Source organism: Eretmochelys imbricata, chromosome 1, assembly GCF_965152235.1.
Source record: "Eretmochelys imbricata isolate rEreImb1 chromosome 1, rEreImb1.hap1, whole genome shotgun sequence".
Taxonomy (NCBI): domain Eukaryota; kingdom Metazoa; phylum Chordata; order Testudines; family Cheloniidae; genus Eretmochelys; species Eretmochelys imbricata.
This window is the reverse complement of record NC_135572.1, coordinates 38,039,120-38,060,423: the sequence shown is the minus strand read 5'-3', so window position 1 is coordinate 38,060,423 and position 21,304 is coordinate 38,039,120. Positions and strand designations below refer to the sequence as shown.

The 21,304-nt window shown below is 43.2% G+C and overlaps 1 protein-coding gene across 2 annotated transcripts in view; it reads left to right on the top strand.

Annotated features, from left to right (window-relative positions):
- Positions 1-4,429: 4,429 nt before the first annotated feature.
- The window catches only part of ALKBH8 (alkB homolog 8, tRNA methyltransferase), a 78,044-nt gene continuing 61,169 nt past the window's right edge, over positions 4,430-21,304 (top strand). The window contains exons 1-6 of one of the 2 annotated variants that reach the window (XM_077808712.1): positions 4,430-4,465; positions 8,403-8,592; positions 16,380-16,620; positions 18,040-18,171; positions 19,084-19,179; positions 20,553-20,657. In XM_077808712.1, the coding sequence (XP_077664838.1) occupies positions 8,464-8,592; positions 16,380-16,620; positions 18,040-18,171; positions 19,084-19,179; positions 20,553-20,657 (703 nt within the window). In that variant the 5' untranslated portion in view covers positions 4,430-4,465; positions 8,403-8,463. Of the gene's footprint in view, positions 4,466-5,828; positions 5,961-8,402; positions 8,593-16,379; positions 16,621-18,039; positions 18,172-19,083; positions 19,180-20,552; positions 20,658-21,304 lie in introns of those variants that run through there. The other variant, XM_077808718.1, reaches the window with a different exon arrangement.

Below are 21,304 nucleotides of genomic sequence, written 5' to 3'. Positions count from 1 at the left end.
GGAGTTGCATGCTTCTTTACTCCCTTATGAAGTGGGCAGGGTGTGACAGGGAATGGACAAGGCCCCCTGCCAAGGCACCTGCTAATGCAGCAGAGCCAGGGTGAAGAGTGTCATAATTTTCTGCTGACACATCAACAGCAATTTACTTTCCACCCCTAGAGCAAGGGGGAAACAAGAAGGAAATTGTGCCTCAGAAGGGAAATGTTTGCAGTTTTTCAGTGAACTTCTAGAACAAAAAACAGGTCATTTTTGGGTAGAATACCATTTTTGGTTTAAAAAAAAATTACTGAAAAATGAACCAAACCCCCAAAATATTTACTGAAAACTGATTTTTTTTTACCAGAACATTTTCAGCTTTTGAAAAACTGGAAAATTTTGACAAAAATTAATCTCTCTCTCTCTCTCTCTCTCTCTCACACACACACACACATATACTTACAAATTGTTTTGGTTGAAAAGCCATTTTTTGTTGAAAATATCTTTAGATGAACTTTCGGCCAGCTCTAATCCCCAGTATTTTGTGAGAGATTTTGTGTGTTAGTCAATGATAATGTAGGTGGACATATGCAGTTGCATGTTTGAGGGTGACCACTAGGAATCTGGTGTCTGAAGGAGTGTCTGTGTTCATGGGTGTGGGTGTTACTATAAAAAAAGGGGCTGTGTGGTACCTCAGGGGTTAACTCTGTATCTCCTGGTATATGTGGTTCTGCGTTGAGTACGATATGGCATTAGTAATCCTAAGTAGTTTTTTATATAGTTTTCATTCATGTGGAAAAAATTCTACCATTTTTTACCAAGAGGTTCTTGATATGTTTGCAAAGAAGACACTGAGACACTTAATGCCAAATATGCACAATTTTGTGACCAATGCCAATCTTAAATAGACACTCCTAGGACAAACTATACAATACCTCTGTCTTCCTGTTGGCAAATGATCCACAGGAGGATGAAAAGCCATCTTCATCCAAAAGATGACAGAGAAAATGCCCAGAGCAACCAGCTGCTCCTCTGCAAGAATCTAGCTGTTTACACACTGCACAAATCCCAATCATCCTGTTTCTCCCAGCAGTACCTACCAGTCATGCATTTTAATGATCAGATTATGGATAAAAGGGTGTGTCACACAGCAAAGCAGGAGAAATGTGCTCCTGTTAATTCTCTCTGATCCAGAATTCAGAGATGCAAAGCAGGTGGCTAGAACCATGAAACAGAAACAACCTCTGGGCAGCAGGTATTTCCCACTTGCTGGAGATTGGCAGTGAAATGCCATCTTAAGTCATTAGAATCACCTTGTGAGTCATTTTTCAGATTTCAGCGATTCCATGCTGTAGCTCTCAGAGAAAATTCTACCCGAGAGAGCAGCTGTCAGCATTGCGTTTGGATGTTCTTCCCCCACTATTAACTTCAACTTACAAAGTGCAGTGAAAGGTTAACTAACCCTCACAACACCCTGTGAGGTAGGTGGTTATCATCATCCCACTTTTACGCATGGGAAAACTGAAGCCGAGAGGTCAGTGCTGGAATTTACGAACTTTCATATGGGACGAGTGGCCTGCTTAGGTCCATAGGGGCGTTAAGGGAATTTTCAGAAAAGCTTGTTAGTTGTGCACAAATCCCTGTGGTGTTCCACAGGGTGAGTGCTCCCTTAGGTTGGATTTGGGACATGGATAAGAGGCTGGCTGTTCAGCTAGGATTTTCCAATCAGTACAAGTACAAAGAAACTGTTTTAGCTAATAGAAAAGGAGTACTTGTGGCACCTTAGAGACTAAGGACATTTGTTAAAGACAAAGGTGCCGCAAGTCCTCCTTTTCTTTTTGCGAATACAGACTAACAGGGCTGCTACTCTGAAACCTGTTTTAGCTAATGTGTAATGGAGAAAGTGTTCTACTGGTTTGTGTGTGCTGTACTGCCCTCTGCTGGCATGTCATTTCCCTCTGTAATGATCTGAGCTACTGAAGTGGATCCAGATGAAGTCTGATCTTTTGAAGGTGAAGATTCTGTGTGTGAATTCTATCTTTCAGCACTGTTCCATACCATAGATACAGATTTACTCCCACATTTACTGTTCCTCACACCCTGGGTGCTGTCTTACTTACATACACTATTCCTGTCAGAAATATTGAAAATGTAAGATGTTACCAACCATGCAGTTTATGAATATAAATTAATCCTCCACAGTTTAAAGCATGTGTTACATTTTTCTTGTGTCCCTCATTTTGGGATGCATTCTCCATTGAACAGCATGCAGTTGGCATTGGCCAGCAGAAGATCATATGAAATAGCAGGCCGATGCCTGAATGGATGAGCCTTTCCTAGATCACAGCAATTCTGGTATATAGCCATTGTCACCCCTTCTCTCCACATCCCCACCGGAGTTCCCTCTGCTGCAGCCAGCCTGTCTGGAGAGTCCAACTCCAGGAGTCAGGTACTGCTGGAAAGAGTAGGAAACACTCAGCCCTGCTACCACATTGCACTTCTCTCCTCTCCTCTGGCACAGTGCTGGAGGGAAGAGCTGCATAAAGGAATTTGGGTATGGGGAGACAAAACAGGTGATTAATTTTTTGGGGGGAAGCAGAGAGAAAATGGGGACAACAGAGAATTCTGGGAAGAGGAAAGGTAGAAGGCAAAGGTAGGCTGAAGGGAGAACAGAAATCAGGAGGAAGTGGACGGAGGAGTTTTTCTAAGAGGGATGGGACTAGAGATGTAAAATGTTAACTGGTTAACCGGTAAGCATTAGGCTTACTGGTTAACTGACCTTAGCCATTAACCCCAGCCAGCCCAATGCTTACTGGTTAACTGGTTAACCAACCTTAACCATTAACCCTGGCCACACTGGCTGGCCCTCAGCCCTGCTGGCCGGACCCTGGCCCTGGCCGCACTGCTCCGGCCGGACCCCAGACTGTGCCAGCTGGATCCCAGCTCTGGCCACGCCATGCCAGACCCTGGCTGCACTAGCCAGACCCTGGTCCCAGATCATAATGCCTGGAGATGGGATCCAGTCACAGCGTCATGGGACCGCCGTGGGTTGAGTGCACGGTGGGTTCACTCTCCAACCCCACCACGCTTAGAGAATTCGCTCCACCCTGCACTGGGAGAAGTATATATTTGCCTAGGCCAAGGCCAAGTGGTAGATTAATCCAGCCGTGGACGTGGTGACCCATCTAGAATCTTCCCATGATACACTGCTGGGTTGCCACCACCCACTGTTTGAGTAACACTGTAGAGGACAAAATGAGGAAAGGAAAAAGAGAACAGGAGGAGAAAAGAAAAGGTGAAAGGAAAGCACAGATGATTATGAAGAACATAAAATCCAAGAGGAAGGGAAAGATATAGAGAGAAGAGGGCAGAAATAAAGTTCCATTCAGACCATGTGAGACTAAAAATAAGAAGCTAAAATCTGATTCCTTCTATGCCTTTTTATGCTGCTCCAAAGGGAGAAAGTGGGGTATCCAGTTAAGAAGGGTAGTAAAAGGAGAGGGATATCTCACTCACCTTTCCCTGCTTTCCCTCCAAACTCCTTCTGCTTTCACTTCCCTTACCCTGCCCCCCACCACTCCAGGCACCGTCGCCACAGCCTTGCTTTTCACGATGAAAATGTGGTCCCCAAATACATATCAAAACAGACAACACTGTGTTTGGGGATTTATATAATTACCATCTCTAAGGCACCTACCACCTTAGTATCTAGATGCCATAGACAACAAAGAGGAAAGAATCCTAGCTTCTGCATGCAAAGATACTGAGTTTTCTGTCCCTATCTTTCTCCGTTTATAGATGCTATCCAGATCAGTGAGGAACACATGCTCAAAATAAGAATTAACAAGGCTACATATTAGGATTCAGAACCTAGTGGGAAGTATATTTGGTTTTCTTTGGGGAAAAACAGAAGACTTTTCCGGTTCGAAATCAAACCTGCACTCTTAGGTGTTCAGTTTCTAAGCTAAAGATCTAAAGGCTAAGGTGTAGACTAGTGCAGAGCCCGAGTCCCACTGTACGGGTCTGAAGCCAAAGCCCGAGCAACTTAGCTTCGCGGGGGGGGGGGGGGCTTTGGCATGGGGCGCCTGGCAATTGCCCAGCCTACTATCCCGTAACTCCACCCCTGTCTTTTAATCCATTGCAGAATCAATGCAGAAAACCAGTTATTGTGGCACAGGCAGGCTGTGGAGGTTTTATAGCATGCTGGGGGGCTGCAGAAAGAAAAAGGCTGAGACCCCTGGCATAGGTCGGCAGCAAAACCTGCCTCACCCACGGCCACGTCAGGGCGGGGGGGGTGATACCGCACTGCCTCAAGGGTCCTGCAGGGTGAGCACGCGCAGGAGGAGACGTTGAGACCACACAGCTACATGGGGACGAGAGGGTTAACCGGGAAGGGACGCTGCCCGCCACGGGCAGGACGGGAGCTGTAGGCAGTGAGGCTCATGGGAGTTGTAGTCAAGGTTTCCCCGGAATGGCTGCCTCCCACAAGGTAACGCGCGTGGTTCCCTCTGCCACCTTCCAGCGGCTGCGCGGGTCTCAGCTGAGCTCCGGGGGCCACGCTCAAAGCTGGGCGGACGCCGCTGGCGAATACCGTGTTAACGTGACCAGGAGTAACGGCCTGTCGTCAAACCCAGTCCCTGCGGGTGGGCTGGAGCTCAGGGTCTGTGCTGCAAGGGGCGCGGGGAGGGGTCACTGCGTCTGAATTTGGTCAGACGGTTCAGGGCCCCCTCAGTGACATGGATAACTGGGGCTTTAGGAGACCATTCATCTCTCAGCCCCCCCCCCCCCCAGGGCAGAGTGCAGTTCTGCTCAGCCTTGCCATGCTGCCACGGTGCTGTAGGAGAAGGTCAGTGTTGGCAGCAAGGTCCAGTGGATAGCCCACAGGACTGAGAGGGTGGAGACGTGTTCTAACTCATGCTCTGCCACTGATCTCTGCATGAATTAGGGCAAGTCGCTTCATTTTTCTGTTGCCCTTCACACCAGTGCTTAATTTTTGCCAGGGCTGAGCCCCAGCACCTCTGAGCTTGCTGCAGAAGTTATGAATGTAAAAAAAAAATTGCTTGAGCCCCGGCACCTCTTGCGTTACAAATTAAGCACTGGTTCACACCCTTTTCCTGTCTTCTCTAGTTAGCCTGTAAGCTCTCTGGGGAAGGGAACATTCTTATTGTGTGTTTGTACAACACAATGGGGCTGAACCCAATCTAATCTTGACAGGTGAATAAATAATAATAATTTCTGGAATTATTATAATTAGTGACAGGTTGAGCCCAGGTCAGACCTCTAGATCTAGCCAATCCTGAATGTTGGGAATCAGTTTTTAAAATACAAACCTAGACTCAAATTTTGCAAATGACCCCACCTTTATAAATGGGAGGTTCAGAGCACTGCAGACTTTGTGATATTTGCAGCCCTGATCTGTATCTGAAACTTGCATCTGGAGCTCATCTCCGATTATAATCTTTGACTTTGTAAATAAATGCAAAGTAGATTATGCAGAACTTTAGCGATTCAGACGGAAGTCCATCTTGTCACCCATTAGTGTTTCATGTCAGCAATCTTACACAGTAAGGCCCTGATTCTGCAATGTGTTTATGTAGACCTGCATTGAAGTCAGTGGACTTCCATACAGGTGCAGGAGTTGCCTCTCATTGCAGGATGGGGGCCTTAATGGTTAAAGGGTATAAAATAAGACTATTGTGTCTATGAGAAGTTATATATTGGACCAACAGTTAACTAATGACTGAAACTATATATGACATGTTATCATGAATACACTACATTTTATAGGCAATATTAAAAACATCATCAAGACATTATTGGGAATAATAGATAATAGGATTTGAAGGATTGCTCCGCCCCGCCCTCCTCTCTTCTTTTCTCTGTTTTATTTCCATTGTCTATCTAGGAATCTTTTTCCAGAAGTGCTGAGCACCTGCAAAGTGAAGTCAGTCACTTTATAACTGGGCATAGTGCTCCATCTGCTGGTAACTAGCATACGTAACTACAATCTAAATTAATCTTGCTGTTCTCTTCAGAAATTGCTCCTAAAACATATGGGGCCAGTCCAGGCTCTCCATTGTTGAGCAAAACTCTCCATTAACTCTTTCCATTAATTTCATTGTGGCATGATATGGATCATTATATTCACAGCTAAAACTGCTGGTAGAGCATGATTGTTCCTGTGTTTTTGTTTTAATTTTGATGCATTTTGAGGGGTTGTTTTTCAGTGCAAATGAGTTAAGGTCCGTAATAAGGGGTTTGAGTCTCCATTGCCTTGTACCTTCTATGGTAATTTTGACCTAGTGCAAAGTGGGTAAAAAAATGTTACAAAATGGGAATGATAGAGTTTTTCACTCACCATGCAAAGGTCAAAGGGCTTGATTTTGCACCATTAAAGTTAATGGGAGCTTTGTCATTGTTTTCAATAGACATAGGACTGAGCCTTAAATGGATATGTAATGTACAAGACAGTGGAAAATCAGCCCCAATATGTGCAGGCAGACAGTGTGCAAGCTTTCCTATAGAGTCTGCCATACCATTGTCCTTAAATCCCAACCTGTGTTTGCCTTTGATATTCAAGTCCCTGGGCTGATTCCGAAGTGGTTGATTAGTGAATCAGGCCAGAATTGCTCCAGCAATAAAAGAGGTCTAGTTTCAAGTCTCTCAGGAAAATTGTGTAACTGATTTCTCAAAATGTGTTCTTACAAAGATAAACAGAAGTTTTAACTTTGTTCTTATATTTTTCTCTGTGTTGTCCTCTCCCAAGTGAAAACTAAATTCACTGCACCTTTTGTTTAACCAGGTATGAGTTTCCCTTGTCTGTACCTGGCTGATTCTTGTTTTCTTGTATTCTGAAATACACATTACAGGCATTGCTATGTTCCACGTGTTTCATTATTTTGTTTTGTTTTCAACTGCAATCTATTTCAGATAAGAAAAGTATTCTGAATTTGCAGTTTTCATAGGCATATGTGAGCGCCCTTCAAGGGACATGGCTGTGGACTGAGCCCACAACTTCCTCTAGCTTTCTCATTCATAGGAGACTGCAGGGAGGGCAAGTGGTCATTTACACTAGTAAAACAGGGAGTACTGGGATGCAGAAAAGGCAAATCAGAATTGAGTATAGGCTAAAACTGAGATCTGTTATCCTTTGGAATAGTCTCCTAAAGGAGACAGTGAATGCCCCATCACTCAGGACTTTTAAAATAGATAGGACTGCCACTAATAAATGTAATAATGGGGAATAATCACACACTGTTAGGAAGATGGATTAGGTAGCTTCATAGATCTTTTCTGCCTCTGTATCTGTGTTTCTCTGGTCATGTAAGTGACATATTTCATTAGGGAGTGCTTTTCCCGTCTGAACTGGTGCCCCAGCATGGTATTAAAGTAACTGCACCAGCAGAGAATCCCCTTTCTCAGTTCAGTTGTAAATGTGAGAACCTGGCTGTTCAAAGATTGCATGACACTACTTGGCAAAGAGGTCAAAGACAGAATGAGCATGGAAATTCTCCTACCCCCCTCAACCCTATGAGTAATCAGTTGAAACACATTTTCAGAACAAAGCTGTTGCTGCTGTCCCTGCTGGAACTTGTTGTATTGATCGAGGACATCACTTTCCAGTGCTGGCAATTCATTTTCTTTCACAAGCATTTGAATTCACCTTAGGGTTAAAGAAGCGGGGAGGGAAAGAGAGAGAATTGTTTTTTGTTTTTTTTTTCAAAGGCATTTCTTCAGCACTGTTTCATTTCAGGGTTCCAAATTTGTTATTTTCATTTTTTATTAATTATAGTTCCCCTTAAAAACCATAGTGGAGGAGCAGGTAGGGTGAAAAATTAATGTTGCAAGCTTGTGAATAAAGGAACAGAATGGGGAAGAGATTAAACACTGAAATAAAAAAAAACATCTGGCATTATATACTATACTTAGGACTCCCCTCATAGCAGCCGAGCTGGTTGGGAATTTTTTCTTCCCTAATATGTAGCATAGATTGCCCTTTATCTTGCATGAATCACCCCCCAGAAAAAAAAATCCTGTGGGGATGAATTGAAGGGGAAAAAACAGTCTCTGCATTCAAGTTAATTTTGTGATCCTCTCCCCCCATCCCCTCCAAAATTGTAAGCTAAATGAAGTTCCCCATTCCTACCTGAAAAAGGACTTATGAGGGAGGTGAATAATCTCACCGAAACAGTGTGAACTAGGTGAATTTTGTTCTCCATTTTTCAAATGGGGGAAAAAAATGGGACATTCGCCCAAGATCTGTGTGGGATTTGTATTCAACATGGTATTAGAACAGAGGTGTTATTAGTAATAGAAATAATGGATTTTTTACAAAGGAGTTTTATGTTGTCAGTGGCTCTTTAAAAATTATTTTAAAACAGCCTTTGAATAAATGACATATTCATTTTTTTTTTTTTTTTTTTTAGGAATCTTGAATGTTTTCTCCCGTCTGCTGTGGCCTTGTCTTTGCAAATCTCGAGTGCAGAAATGGACAGCACCGGTCAAAACAATCTGAAACGGAATAAGTCTGAGAAGAAATTATTGAGGAAACAGATCAAGGCCAGAAACACTTTAATGAGGCATGAGGGCATCGAGTGTGTATCGCACACCACAAAGGTGACGTGAGGTTCCAATTGTTATGTGAGCCTGACTGCACAGCTTATCCATATCCTAGCCTCCCCTATATACTGGCTAAAGTGCAGTTCTGCTCTGAAAAGTGACTGTGAAAAGGGCAGTGAGACTCCATGTCGATTGTTTCACGTTGATTCCAAAGTAGAACTGCACTTTGGGGTTTGGTCAAAGCTCTTTGTCCATGGAGAAACTCCCAGTGACTTTAATGGTCTTTGGACTAGGTCTTTTAGGCTGAAAGGATAGTTCATGTGGCTGGGAAAAGTTCTGATAGCCATAATTATGTTACTAATAAAATTTGTTACCTTCATCCATTAATATACATGTTAATTCACATTCCGTTTCCCATATTACTTTCTTTGTCTCCTCTGCTTTCATTTTTGTGCCTTCATTATTCTTCCCTCCATGCTTCTCCACAAAGCATAATCTCTCTCCTTCAAACTCACTATTAAACCCCACTCCTAGAAATCTTTTCCAACACTAATCCGATCCTCACTAGTAATCTCACTTCAGCTTCTCTTATGTAAACTGTCATCCCATGTCTTGCCCTGTCTGTCTCAGGGCTCTTCCTCATTCTAGTCTTACGGTTGCCATTGCAATCTTGGCAGTTGTTTTAAGGCAAATTGTTGGGCCTGGTTTACGCTGAGATTTAAAACCATGTGAGGATGTAGGTAAATAATGATTTGAAAACCTAGTGCAGATGGCAAATTCTTTGGGGAAGGGACTATCTTTTCGTTCTGTGTTTTTACAGCACTAGCACGGTGGAATCCTGGTCCGTGGCTGGGGCTTGTAGGTGTTACAGCAATCCAAATGAAAATAATAGAGTAATAATAGTCAGAATTTGTAGCTGAATTTAACCCAGAGACTTTGAAAATCCTCTGAACTTTGTGGTACAGCGACAATACACAGATGAGGTAATGAAGAGACTTTCCTGAAATTCCCTCTTCATTGAGACTTTGTTTGCTAGGTTTCAAGGCAGAATGATTTTTTTTTTTTTATGTTTGCATTGTAAACCTCTGGAAAATGTGATTTGTTACAGTACACAAGTACTGACACTGTCCTGAGACTCCATAATAGAAATATCTGTCAGTAGTTATTCAGACATGTCACCTAGCACTCCTTATTAAGATTTTAAGAGTAGTGTCATCCTTTTCCATTTATTAAATCTTTCCCTCCCATTTTCAAGCCAATTTGCTCTCATTTGGAATAATTAGACACTACAATTTGAAACAACAAAACTTTTTAGGATCTGCTTTCAGAAAAGGTAATAGAGCATTTATAGAAATACTTTTAGAAAAAGATTGGCTGACTCATTCTGGGAAAGATGTTGAGGAGAAAAAATGTGTGAAAGGCAGATATGCCATTTTAGGCCAATAACAGCATATGCTTGCTAATTATATGAAGGCACCAATATTGACTGCATACTTAAGGTTGCATTTAATTTGCCCTTAAAGGAGGACTAAAATCCCTCTGTTTCACACTCAGATGATTGATTTACTATCCAAACTTGGCAAAATAACTATTCAGAAGACAATTGGACTTTGGCTGTAATTTTTGCAAAATATGGACAATCTTTTGCAGAGGAAATATTTTAAAATGCTTCTTTTGAAATTTTGTCATATTTTGTGTAGTTCCACTAGCAAAACAACCACACTCCCTCAACACACACACATTCTGATAAATCTTTGGACATCAGCTAGTTTTAGAGACAAGGTGGGTGAGGTAATATCTTTTATTGGACCAACTTCTGTTGGTGAGAGAGACAAGCTTTCATGCTACACAGGATGAGGACTGATAGGTCAGATACAGAGTGAGAGCTTTGTGAAAAGTGTTCACCCACAGGTGATGTTGTGTTTTTGTCTTTTATTATTTTCCTGAGAGAGGGCTTGTCTATACTACAAAATTATGTTGACCTATCAGTCCTCAACCTCAAAGGGAACCTGCCCAATACTTTCAAAAGATGAAGTTTAAATTCATAACTTTGCTAGACACTAAAAATCATGGTCTTAATAAAGACATTGGATTGATGTTTCATTATGACAATCTGTAACCCATTAACCCTCCCTTTTTGTCCTAATACTGTAGGGATGTTAATGGGCCACTTCACCTTGAATGGTCCCTCAGAATATGTGGTAATTGCTTATGCTAAACTATCTGTTGCACCTTGTATTTAGCTGCCATGCTCAGAGTACCTTTCCTGGACCTGATGAAGAGCTCTGTGTAGCTCAAAAGCTTGTCTCTCTCACCAACAGAAGTTGGTCCAATAAAAGAGATTTCCTCACCCAGTCTCTCTCATATCCTGGGACCGACACAGCTACAACAACACTGCATATCAGCCACTTCTGAAATTCTAAAATTAAACACTCAAAAGGTGATTCCTCCTTACTCAAGTGAAACTAAGTAAACAGCGGGGCTGGCTCTCTCTCTTCCACCCCTGAAAGAGAGAGAGAGAGAAATTCCATATGAAGGAGTCTCAGAAGCTCAGCTATCAGCTCCATTTTGAGTCTGCATCTTTTTGTGATGAACCTGATGGCATGGGGAGACGGGGACTTTGTGGGAAGCCTGTGATTGAGGGACTCAGTCTGTGCTGCGGCATTAGTGCTTTAAGAGAGCCCTGGTACTACTCCTCAGTGCGCCATGAAGCAATGCTGGGGTAGCTGAGCGTATGTCTACACTGCAATGCAAGCCCACGGTTAGTGGGACTTGAGTCTGCAGACTCTGGGTTTGAAAAGTCAGGGGCTTGAGTGTCCATGCTCATTGGTGACCTTAGGTTTAGAAATTTTGAGTCAGGGCCCCACACTGGGGCACCAGCATCCGTACTGCACTATACAGACCCGAGTCCAACCAACCATATGCCAGACTACTTAGCGTCCTCTCAAAATGTGGATGCTCTAGCCCTTGGTTTATGGTGCAGCGTTGAAAAACTTGACAGTCCATCCCGAACATCACAGGAAGTTGTCACAGCCCGCCAACACATCCTGCCAAGCCATTGTTTTGATGTGCATGCTCCCAGCAACTGAAGCCAGCAGCATGGAAGAGTCACCATTTGAAGAACTTCTCTTGCTTGGGCTTCCACTCCTGTATCAGGAAACAGGCGGAGCGTCCATGAGATGCTGGTGCACATTTCAGCAATGTTTTGTGACCCTCCGAAAGCACCTGATGGAGCTAATGATGGAGCAGGAGGAGGACAACGACGATACAGGTATGGAAGAATGGTACTGGCTGGTACGACTCGCGACTCTCAGTGTAGTTGCTGATGTCCTCTATGTAGACCGGTGCTACTGGAGTAGGGCTGTAAGCGCAGATTGGTGGGATCCCGTCGTTATGCAGACCTGGGATGACCAGCAATGGGGTCAGAACTTTCGCATGAAAAAAGCTACATTCCTGGAACTTTGTGAGCAGCTTGTCCTGTCCCTCCAGCATCGTGAGACCTGTGTGCGGGCGACCATATTGATTCAGAAGTGGATTGCTATCACGGTTTGGAAGCTGACTACTCCAGGCTGCTACAGGTCTACTACTAACCAATTTGGTGTTGGAAAGTCAACTGTGGGTAAAGTGGTGATGTAGGCTTCTGAGATGATCAGGCAAGTGGTTTACCCAGGTGCAGTGGACAGAAACTATATTTGTGAAGTAACTGCTGGTTTTGAGAGAATAAGCTTTCCAAACTGCATCGGAGCCATTGATGGGACTTGTGCTCCTTAGGGAGCAAATGAGTACATAAACTACAAAGGGCACTATTCTGCTGTTACGCATGCCCTTGTGGACCACAGAAGCTGATTTATGGACACTAGTGTGCGCTGCACTGGAAGGAGGAATCGTGATGCCAGGGTTTTCTGCTGGGCAGGAGTCTACCTTTATGGAGAGGCTGGGATTCTATTTCCACCAAAGGACATTGTCATAAATGGAGTTACTGTCCCCACTATTATCCTGGGGGACCCCACATAACCCCTTTTACGTTGGCTTATGAAACTGTATCCTGAGCTCGGGACCTGGCAAAAGAAGGGTTAATCACACTCTGAGCAGGTGCAAAATGGTGGTTGAATGTGCATTTGGCTGACTGAAATCCCCCTGGCACTGTCTACAGACGTGTTTGGATTCTAGTGTCATCAATGCTGTCCGCATCACTGTGGCTTGCTGTGCTCTTCACAATCTGTGTGAAGCCAAAGGTGAGCTGTTTGCCCCTGAATGGAACTATGGCAGTGATGGATTGCTGAATCAGTACACTCAGCCAGAAAGAAAGTGCACCTGTGACAGCTGCGGCAGGATGCACCCAGGGAACACAAATCCGGGATGTTCTGTGCTCCCACATTATGGGTTGGCATGGGCCAATGGAAGAGGGAGAACAGCATGTTTAGGAAAGTTTTTCTACATCAATGTTGACAGTAAATGTGTGTTGTGACAATACATCATTGAAATGTGTGTGAGGGGAGGATATTGTCACTGTACACAGTGAATGGGGCATATTCATAGAATCATAGAAGATTAGTGTTGGAAGAGACCTCAGGAGGTCATCTAGTCCAATCCCCTGCTCAAAGCAGGATCAACCCCATCTAAATCATCCCAGCCAGGGCTTTGTCAAGCCGGGCCTTAAAAGCCTCTAAGGATGGAGATTCCACCACCTTCCTAGGTAACCCATTCCAGTGTTTCACCACCCTCCTAGTGAAATAGTTTTTCCTAATATCCAACCTAGACCTGCCCTCACATATTTTTATTTTGGATGACCTGACTGTTAATGTAATGGATGGAGAACTGTGCATTTTCATTATTGGTTGATTGTACCTAGAGGTACTGAAAAATTGTGTATGGCTATAACTTGCCCATTGTTCCTTACCCTATGGTTATCTTTATTATTCAAAACAAACATTGTTAGTCATGATGTAGTGATGGCAATAAACTCTCTGAATAAAATAAAAGCCTTTATTTGTGTTACAAAAATGGCAATATTAAAGCATTTCCAGGCAGGCAAGGCAACTGTGTTTGCCACCAAAGTATTCAAACTTATGGTACCCGAATAGCACATCTGTGAGTGGAGTGTGTTGGTCAGCTACTGCGGTGGCCCTCGAAAATATGCCCTTTCCCAAAATGTGCCTAGCTGTCTGGAGTTCCTGCTTCGGGAAAAGTTTGCAGCTATCAGCCCCTGGGATTGGGTCAAAATTCATGGGGGGAATCAACAGGATGCTGCGCTAGCATCTGTATGGCTTACTGTCTTCCCACAGCGTCTCAAACAGGCTTTTATGATTGCATGCAAGCACACACCTTAATATGGACTCGCAGAGAACTCCACGGCCACCCCACCCCCTCCCAGACACATTTCCGGATGGCATACTTATCCTCCACTCCTATTTTGGACAAATGATTTTGTAACCAATGGACTACATATTTAAATGGGCCACATTTCAACCACCACCTGGACAGTTCTCTGTTTACAGGTGGCTCGTTACACTGTTGTATAAGTACAGAGCAGTGTACTCACAGGGAAAACAATATAAAGTTCTTATTTTTATAACGCCCCAGCGCCAAAGTGCTGTCCGTGCAATCTGCCATGAGTGGATACCCGCTGCAGCCACAGCTTGTAATAACTTTTGCATTGCTTCATAATCTGGAAATCCTCTCCATTCCTATATTAATCAAAACAAACATACTTACCAGGCTCTTGGGTTAATTCTGTTTCTTCCAGTTCTGTGGCAGGCTGCTGCTCAAGCTGGGGGGGGGCAACAAAAGGCTCCTCCGGACCCAGGGTATGCTGCAGCTGCTCCAGTGGCAAAGCCTCCTTGGACCGGTTCTAGCACCACAGTGACTTTGCTGGCCTGAGTTGGTGCCTGCTGGACTCTTCCATTCCTATATTGGATTCAGAGATCAGAAGTTCGCCACCCGGGCTGACCAGGCTGTTGTAAGCACTATTGGCTCCGTGCTCGGTGCAGTACCCCACACCCAGTCAGACGCCGCATAAAAGGTGCAGGATGAAGGCGGGTTCTCAGAGGTGCAGTTCTCATCCCTGGATTGCCAGTAGTTGGTCTTGAGCTGCTTGATCCATTTTCTGAGTGGTCACTGGTCCAGTGACTTCCCAGCACTGCCAGCTTCTTCTCTATCTTTTTTTACACGTGGTCATTGCTAGTACTCCTACTAAAACACATCTTTTTGCTGGCCTCACATCAGAGATTCACCAAAATCTGACTGTGCTCTCGGGACCAGGAAGTGGCACGCTTGACAAAAGATGACTTCTGGTTGATGGCCGTAGCTAACGACGGAGAAGGTTTACTCTGTAGCTCAGTGGTCAGAATAAAATGGAAGGGTTAAACGCTGCCTGGCTGTACAAGTGGGGTTGCTTCCATTTCCTGGGGGTCAATTGGCTACTTTTGGGATAGAGAGGATAAAGAACAGTGTCTGATGGGTTTGTGGGATAGCATTGGCTATAACTCTCAGCCTGAGCTGCATCCATATGCAAAACGATGGAGTTTGGGCCCGAGTGCCAGTGGAACCTAGGCTCGAATCGACTCATCCTGCAAAGTCCTGGGGCCTGGGCCTGAGTCAGCCAGGCTTGTGTGTAAATGGAAGAGGGGTTTGAGCTCAAGCCTGTGTCTGAGCCCAGGCTTGCATTGCAGTGTAGCCATACCCTGAGTGTCGCTGCACTGAGACACTGGCACATCAGTGATGGCAACTCGTCCCATTGAGACTACTCCCGTGCATAAGTGTTTGGAGGATGAACTGTGGCCCTAAAGCTGTATTTTGAATTGTGTAGTGGCCCCCTGGATAATGGGTGATTCTATTCTTTCAGCAGGATATATACTATATATAGAATATATATATTCACCAGTATATCTTTACTTTTAGCATTTTGGGGCATCCCCAGCAAGCTAACATCAACTCAGAGAAGTACCCTGAAGGGGGTCTGAAGTTGGGTTTTGAGCTGATCCTGCTCAGGGCTGATTCTGCTCAGCACTGGTTGCATGTTAGTCCCTAACATGGGGCATGAGGGATACCTCATATTGCTCTCAAGTGGCCCTCCTCCCCTGGCCCAATGAAAGAATAGCATGAGTGGGTTATGCTAATGAATGCATCAGACTCTCCTTAGACAGAGGAAAGGGTTACCCTTCCTTGGGGAAAAGAGTAAAGAGAAAAATGTTGAGGATGATGTTGGAGGCCACTCCTTCAAAAAAGTTATTGGGGGAGTTTAGAAATTGGCTGCTGAGCTCAGTTCTCTCTGAGTTCATTTGTGGGAGCCATAGCACTTGGCTGTCATGAAAAAAATCAGGCGGATACAGTTAATACAATGGGATTTATTTTTGTTCCACCCTTTCAAGGTTATTGAAGGACACTTACAGCCAACTGTTGGCTATGGAATCTGCAAATACAAATAAATTCTGTAGCTGAGGGACAAGAATGTTCAGGGCATGTGCAAGGCACATGTCATCCCTGTATTGTAAATGTGTAGACTCCCCTTCCCACCGCCCGCACAGATACCTGTCTGCAGGCACAGTTGTGGTGTCTGTACACACAAACATGGGCATGTTATGTCTCTCTGAGCTTGAATGCTCTTGTTCTGTAAAAGCCTGTCCCCTAAATGTGTGCTGTACTAATGTGCTCTCGGCTTCAGATAACCGCAGACTAATTGAAATAGAAACATTTCCTTTGGAAAATCAAACAGAATAATCACAGACCAATTTAGAGATAATAGCTTCATTTCTCTTTATGACACTTGTGTTTGTGAAATGCTATTTTCAAGTAAACAAATCAGTGGTGACCACTAACGTGTCTATTTAATTTTTTTAAATTAGAGCTTGGTCGTTGCCAATGGAGGTCTGGGTAATGGTGTGAATAGACACCAACTGCTCAGGCTAGTAGAGGAATGTGGATTGGTGGAAGCACTCTTAATGCCTCCAAATAAACCGTATTCATTTATGAAATATGGGTCGACAGAAGAAGCAAAGAAAGCCTATGACACTCTCAATGGGAAAGAGATAACACTGGAGGACTCCAACCAAAATGTTACTCTGTATGTTAACTTTGTGGAAAAAGGTATCAATATTCTGCTATCCCATAAAGCATCACTGTTCTTCCTTTGCTTTTCAGTTGCTTGTTATAGTGGAACTGTGGATGGAATTCTGGCTCCATGAGAGTCAATGGAAGTTTTGTCATGGACATCAGTGGGGTCAGAAATTCACCTTATATTTTTGAACTGTGTTTGGTGAATCATTCCTGGTTTTTGTCTTTTATTATATGGAACTTAGAGCAATCTGTGGATGCTTGAAACAATACTTTATATGGCTAAATAAAATAGATGAATAAATACATGTATTAAATATAAGGGTCAGCTTTTCCAGGAAGCTGAAAAGCAAAATTAATTGCCCAAAAGGATCAAACAATAATAGGAACAATAATCTACTTTCCTCATTAACTAAAGTCTAGGATAAAAAGAGGGGTCTTGCAGCATACCCTGAAATCTGGTCTCTTGTAGACTGAGGTATGGAGTGAATGTCAGAACTAAAGACCTTTCACAGAAAATGTCCTGCTAGCAGCTCCTTCTTGTTTAATGCTAGGAGGCTGCAGCAGGAACACCTCCATGAGCACATGTGGTCGTATCAGGTGGAGAGAGAGAGATGGTCTCTCTGGTAGCTTGGAGCCAAACCATTTGTTGCTGGAGAGGAAGGATAGTCTTTGTGGTGAAGATAATAGGTTGGGACTTGGGAGGTCTGAGGTCAATTCCCATTCTACAGACTTCCTGTGTGACCTTGGCCAAGTCATTTGATCTTTCTGCATCTTAGTTTCTCATCTGTAAAATAGGAACAATAACACTTGCCCGTTTAGATTGTGAACTCCGTCTCTATGTTTGTAGAGCATCTAGCACAATGAGGTCCTGATCTTGGCCCCTAAACTCTACCACAGTACAGATAATTTTCAATAATAATTCATAGGGCTGTAAGATGGGAGCCTGTTACGTAAGTCATTTTCTATTAAGATAGGTGTTGCAGTGAACATTTGATCACATCTGGTTGCACAGCTACAAATGACCATCTTAATTTTATATCATTTCTTACATTTAAGAAACAGCACATAGCATTCAGACATGATACTTTCTTCACTGTACTCTATGCTTGTCAACCATGAGCAGTGACAAATCCTGAGTCCTGGCAAGATAAAATTGAATCCAACTAGAATCTCCCCTGAAACGCATGGGAAAGTTTTGACCTTTATTTTGACAGACAATCCGATATTTTTTGAGAGTGGAAAACACTAAGTCTCTCGGGTCCTACACAGTGAAATTTGAGAATTGGGTTATATAGCACAGAACATGGATTCTGATCCTGTTTTATGCTACCAAGGAGGATAATTAATTCAGATGATGATGATCTATCTCGGGTTTATCATTATTGATAAAAGAACACAAGGGGATCATTTTCCATAAGCAGTAGCACTGTTTTATTTTTGTACCCACAGTGCATTGGGAGGACATTATACCTATTAGCTTGCCTCCAGGCCTGATGATGGTTGAAGAGCTTGTGTCTCCTGAAGAAGAACAAAAGATGTTGGAAAGTATTGATTGGACAGAAAATGAAGTCATTCAAAATGGTTAGTAGAACCATAGAAGGTGAGACCTTCAAAAATAACTGCAAATTGTCCTTTCGTTGAATTTAATTTCTGCACGAAGTCTGCATCTTGGACAGTTTATTCCTTAAAATCATTCTGTATATTTAGTCCTTTTAAAATTGAGTTTTATATCATACAGTTACATTTGAGTTATGCTCCTGCTTCCAGAAGCAGCTACTGTAGAGTCATTTCCTGACAACGTAGTCAGTCAATGAGTTTGTTCTGAGAATGCAGCACCTGTAATCTGATAGCCTGCCTGGGAGCTGGAGCTTTTGACCAGAGAGAAGTCAAAGAAGCTCCCTTCCCAGTTGCTCATGTAGTTTCAAATGAGCTCTGTGGAATAAATTTCTTAACAAAGCCAGTTATTTTTTCCAATTAGCTTCCATATTACAAAGTAACTTTTACTCCTTGACACAGCACAAAGCATTATATTAACTTTAGTTAGTGTGAAGTGTAACGATGCAAGAAAGTGAAAGTTCCTATTATGTCCATATCATGAGCTTGTTCAAAGTGTCAGCCATGGCTCAAGAAAATTGGTACTGTTGTCAGAGAGAGACAAACACACGGTCCAGGGACCTACAGCCTTTGCTCCCATGTGTAAGCATTGATGTCTGTGGGATTGCTGCTATGTGTAAAAGCATCAGGGTTTTGACTTCAAAGAGAAGTGGTACTAAAGCTCTGTGTTGTTTTGTCACTCTTAGTACATGGGAAAGTTGAGTTGTATATTGAGGTTCAAAAATAATAGTGTTTTCAACTATTGAATAGTTTTGAGCTGCACAGAGATTGTGTGGAATAGGCAATAGGCAAATACCCTGCAAGCACAGCGAATTGTGTAAATTAATATATTTTACATATTTTAATATTTTTACATTGTTTAATTTTTCTGCTTCACAGCCCAGAAGTCTTTAAAACACAGAAGGGTAAAGCATTTTGGATATGAGTTTCGATATGACAACAACAATGTAGACAAAGATAAACCATTGCATGGAGGTGAGAACTTTCCTATGAAAAGGCATTTTAAAATGGCATTTGTTTTAAATCTGTTTTCCAACAGATACACACAGAACCTAACTTCAGTACAGTGTAGTGTTCCAGGAAGTTGTATAACTAAAGCCTTGATTAAAGAAGGCACTTAAACAGGTGTGTAAATCCAATTAACTTCAATGGAATTTAACGACACGCTTAAACACCCTTCTTGAATAGGGATATTTTCCTGAATCAGTGCTGTGGTAAATCATGTTTTAGCATGCATGGATGGAACCCATTTTTAATCACTTATAACTTTTTTTCAAAAAGTTTTTTTTTTCAAACTTCAAACTTTTTAAAACAGTCATGGATGCCATTCTTCACTGAGGTAAATTTTGGTCACTTTTTTGAGCAACCGCTATATGAGGAAGTTGCCTGCTGCAGCTAAGGGTGGAGAGGGCTGACAGCTGGGGAACAGCAGAGGGGCTTACCCATTGACATTTCAGGGCCAGAGAGTGAGACCGAGAGGAACTGTGAGAGGGCTGGTAGGTGTGAGGGATGCTCCCAGCAGAGAGGCCGTCGGGGTCCCAGCTGGGAAGAGTGGGCTTGCACTTTGGTTGGAAGGGCCCAGTGGCTGTCCTGGTACAAGGACAGGAGCAGGCTGCAGGTATAGTAAGAGATGCCAGGGCTATGTTTTGCATGTGCTATTTGCACTATGCTGGGGGAAAACTGGACGATGATAATGGGAGTTTTGTTATAATTTATGTGGACTGTACTTTTTTAATAAGATAACCCTACAAGGACTATATTTGCCCCCAGAAAGATTCTGTGGACTATTTTGGAGGAGTCTGCAGGAGGGAAACTGAGGCAGGCATGTCTGTCATTCAGCAGCCTGCCACAGAAGGGTGCTCCAGGCAGGGACTGCCCTAAGACAGGGTCCTAACTCAGCCTTTAATTTTGTGCAAAGCACTTGTGCACCTGGGTGAAATTCTGCACCCATTGGGGTGAATGGGGATTTTGCCATTGATTTCAATGACACCGAATTTGGCATCCAGTTATTTATGTTCACAGACAATAGAAATTGCACATGCAAACAATGGGCCCAGTGCTGCCAGTCCTTTGTGTGTGGCGGGCTTCTAAGAACTACTCATAGTCTATGCAAGTTACACATGTAGAGGGTTTGCAGGATTAGACCCGCTATTTCCATGAACACATCATAGTGAGTACAATATTGCCTGTGTAATTGATGGGGTGCAGTGACTTACAAGCCCCATTTTGGCTGTAGATATTTTATCATATTTCTGTGTATTTTGTCCAGTTGTTAGATTTCTCCTTCACCAAAAGCAGAAAAAAAGAGTAGGAAAACATCTGATTTATACTTCTGTTTGTAATAACAGGGCTCCCGGGAATTTGCAGCATGCTTCTGGAGAAGTGCTTGAAGCAGGGATATATCAAACATAAACCCGATCAGTTGACAATAAACCAGTATGAACCTGGACAAGGTAAGTGCATTTGCCCTTTAAAAAAATCAAACTCAATGTTTTATCTAGAATTGAAAACAGAAAACCAACTACAATGGGTATGATTCGGAGACAGCACTTCTGCATCTGCTAAGTTCCACAGGGAGGCTTTCATGAATTGAGGGCAGTGTCTGGATGCAGTCTTCCTAACTTGGGAACTCACATTTAGAGAGATCCTGGTATTGAAAATGAGTAACTGAGATTAGAATCTGGCCCAAGCGTCTTAGGCCAGGTCACGGAAGCTGATCATGTAATAGAAGAGTTGGTAACCTGGAGAGGTAAACAGTCCATGTATGACAGGATCAACCAAACCCATTTTTCACTCACTTCCTGAGACAAAGATTCAGGAAAATCACCTGGTCCAAGTATAACTGCAGGGCTTTCAACGGGCTGGCCAAACTCAAACCTTTCCTGCCATGTTTTGCCAAGCAGCAAGAAACCCCCTTCTGTAAGTACATATGAGAGAATCTTCAGGATGATGCAGACTGTACCCCATGTTGGAGGAAGGGAGTGCTGCTCCAACAGTCTCTTCCAGACTCAGTAGGACAGAAGAGAGAGTTACTTCCACTCATGCATCCACAGGGTAAAGCATATGCTGTGCTTTTTACTGAATTCAGTCATCAAGGCAA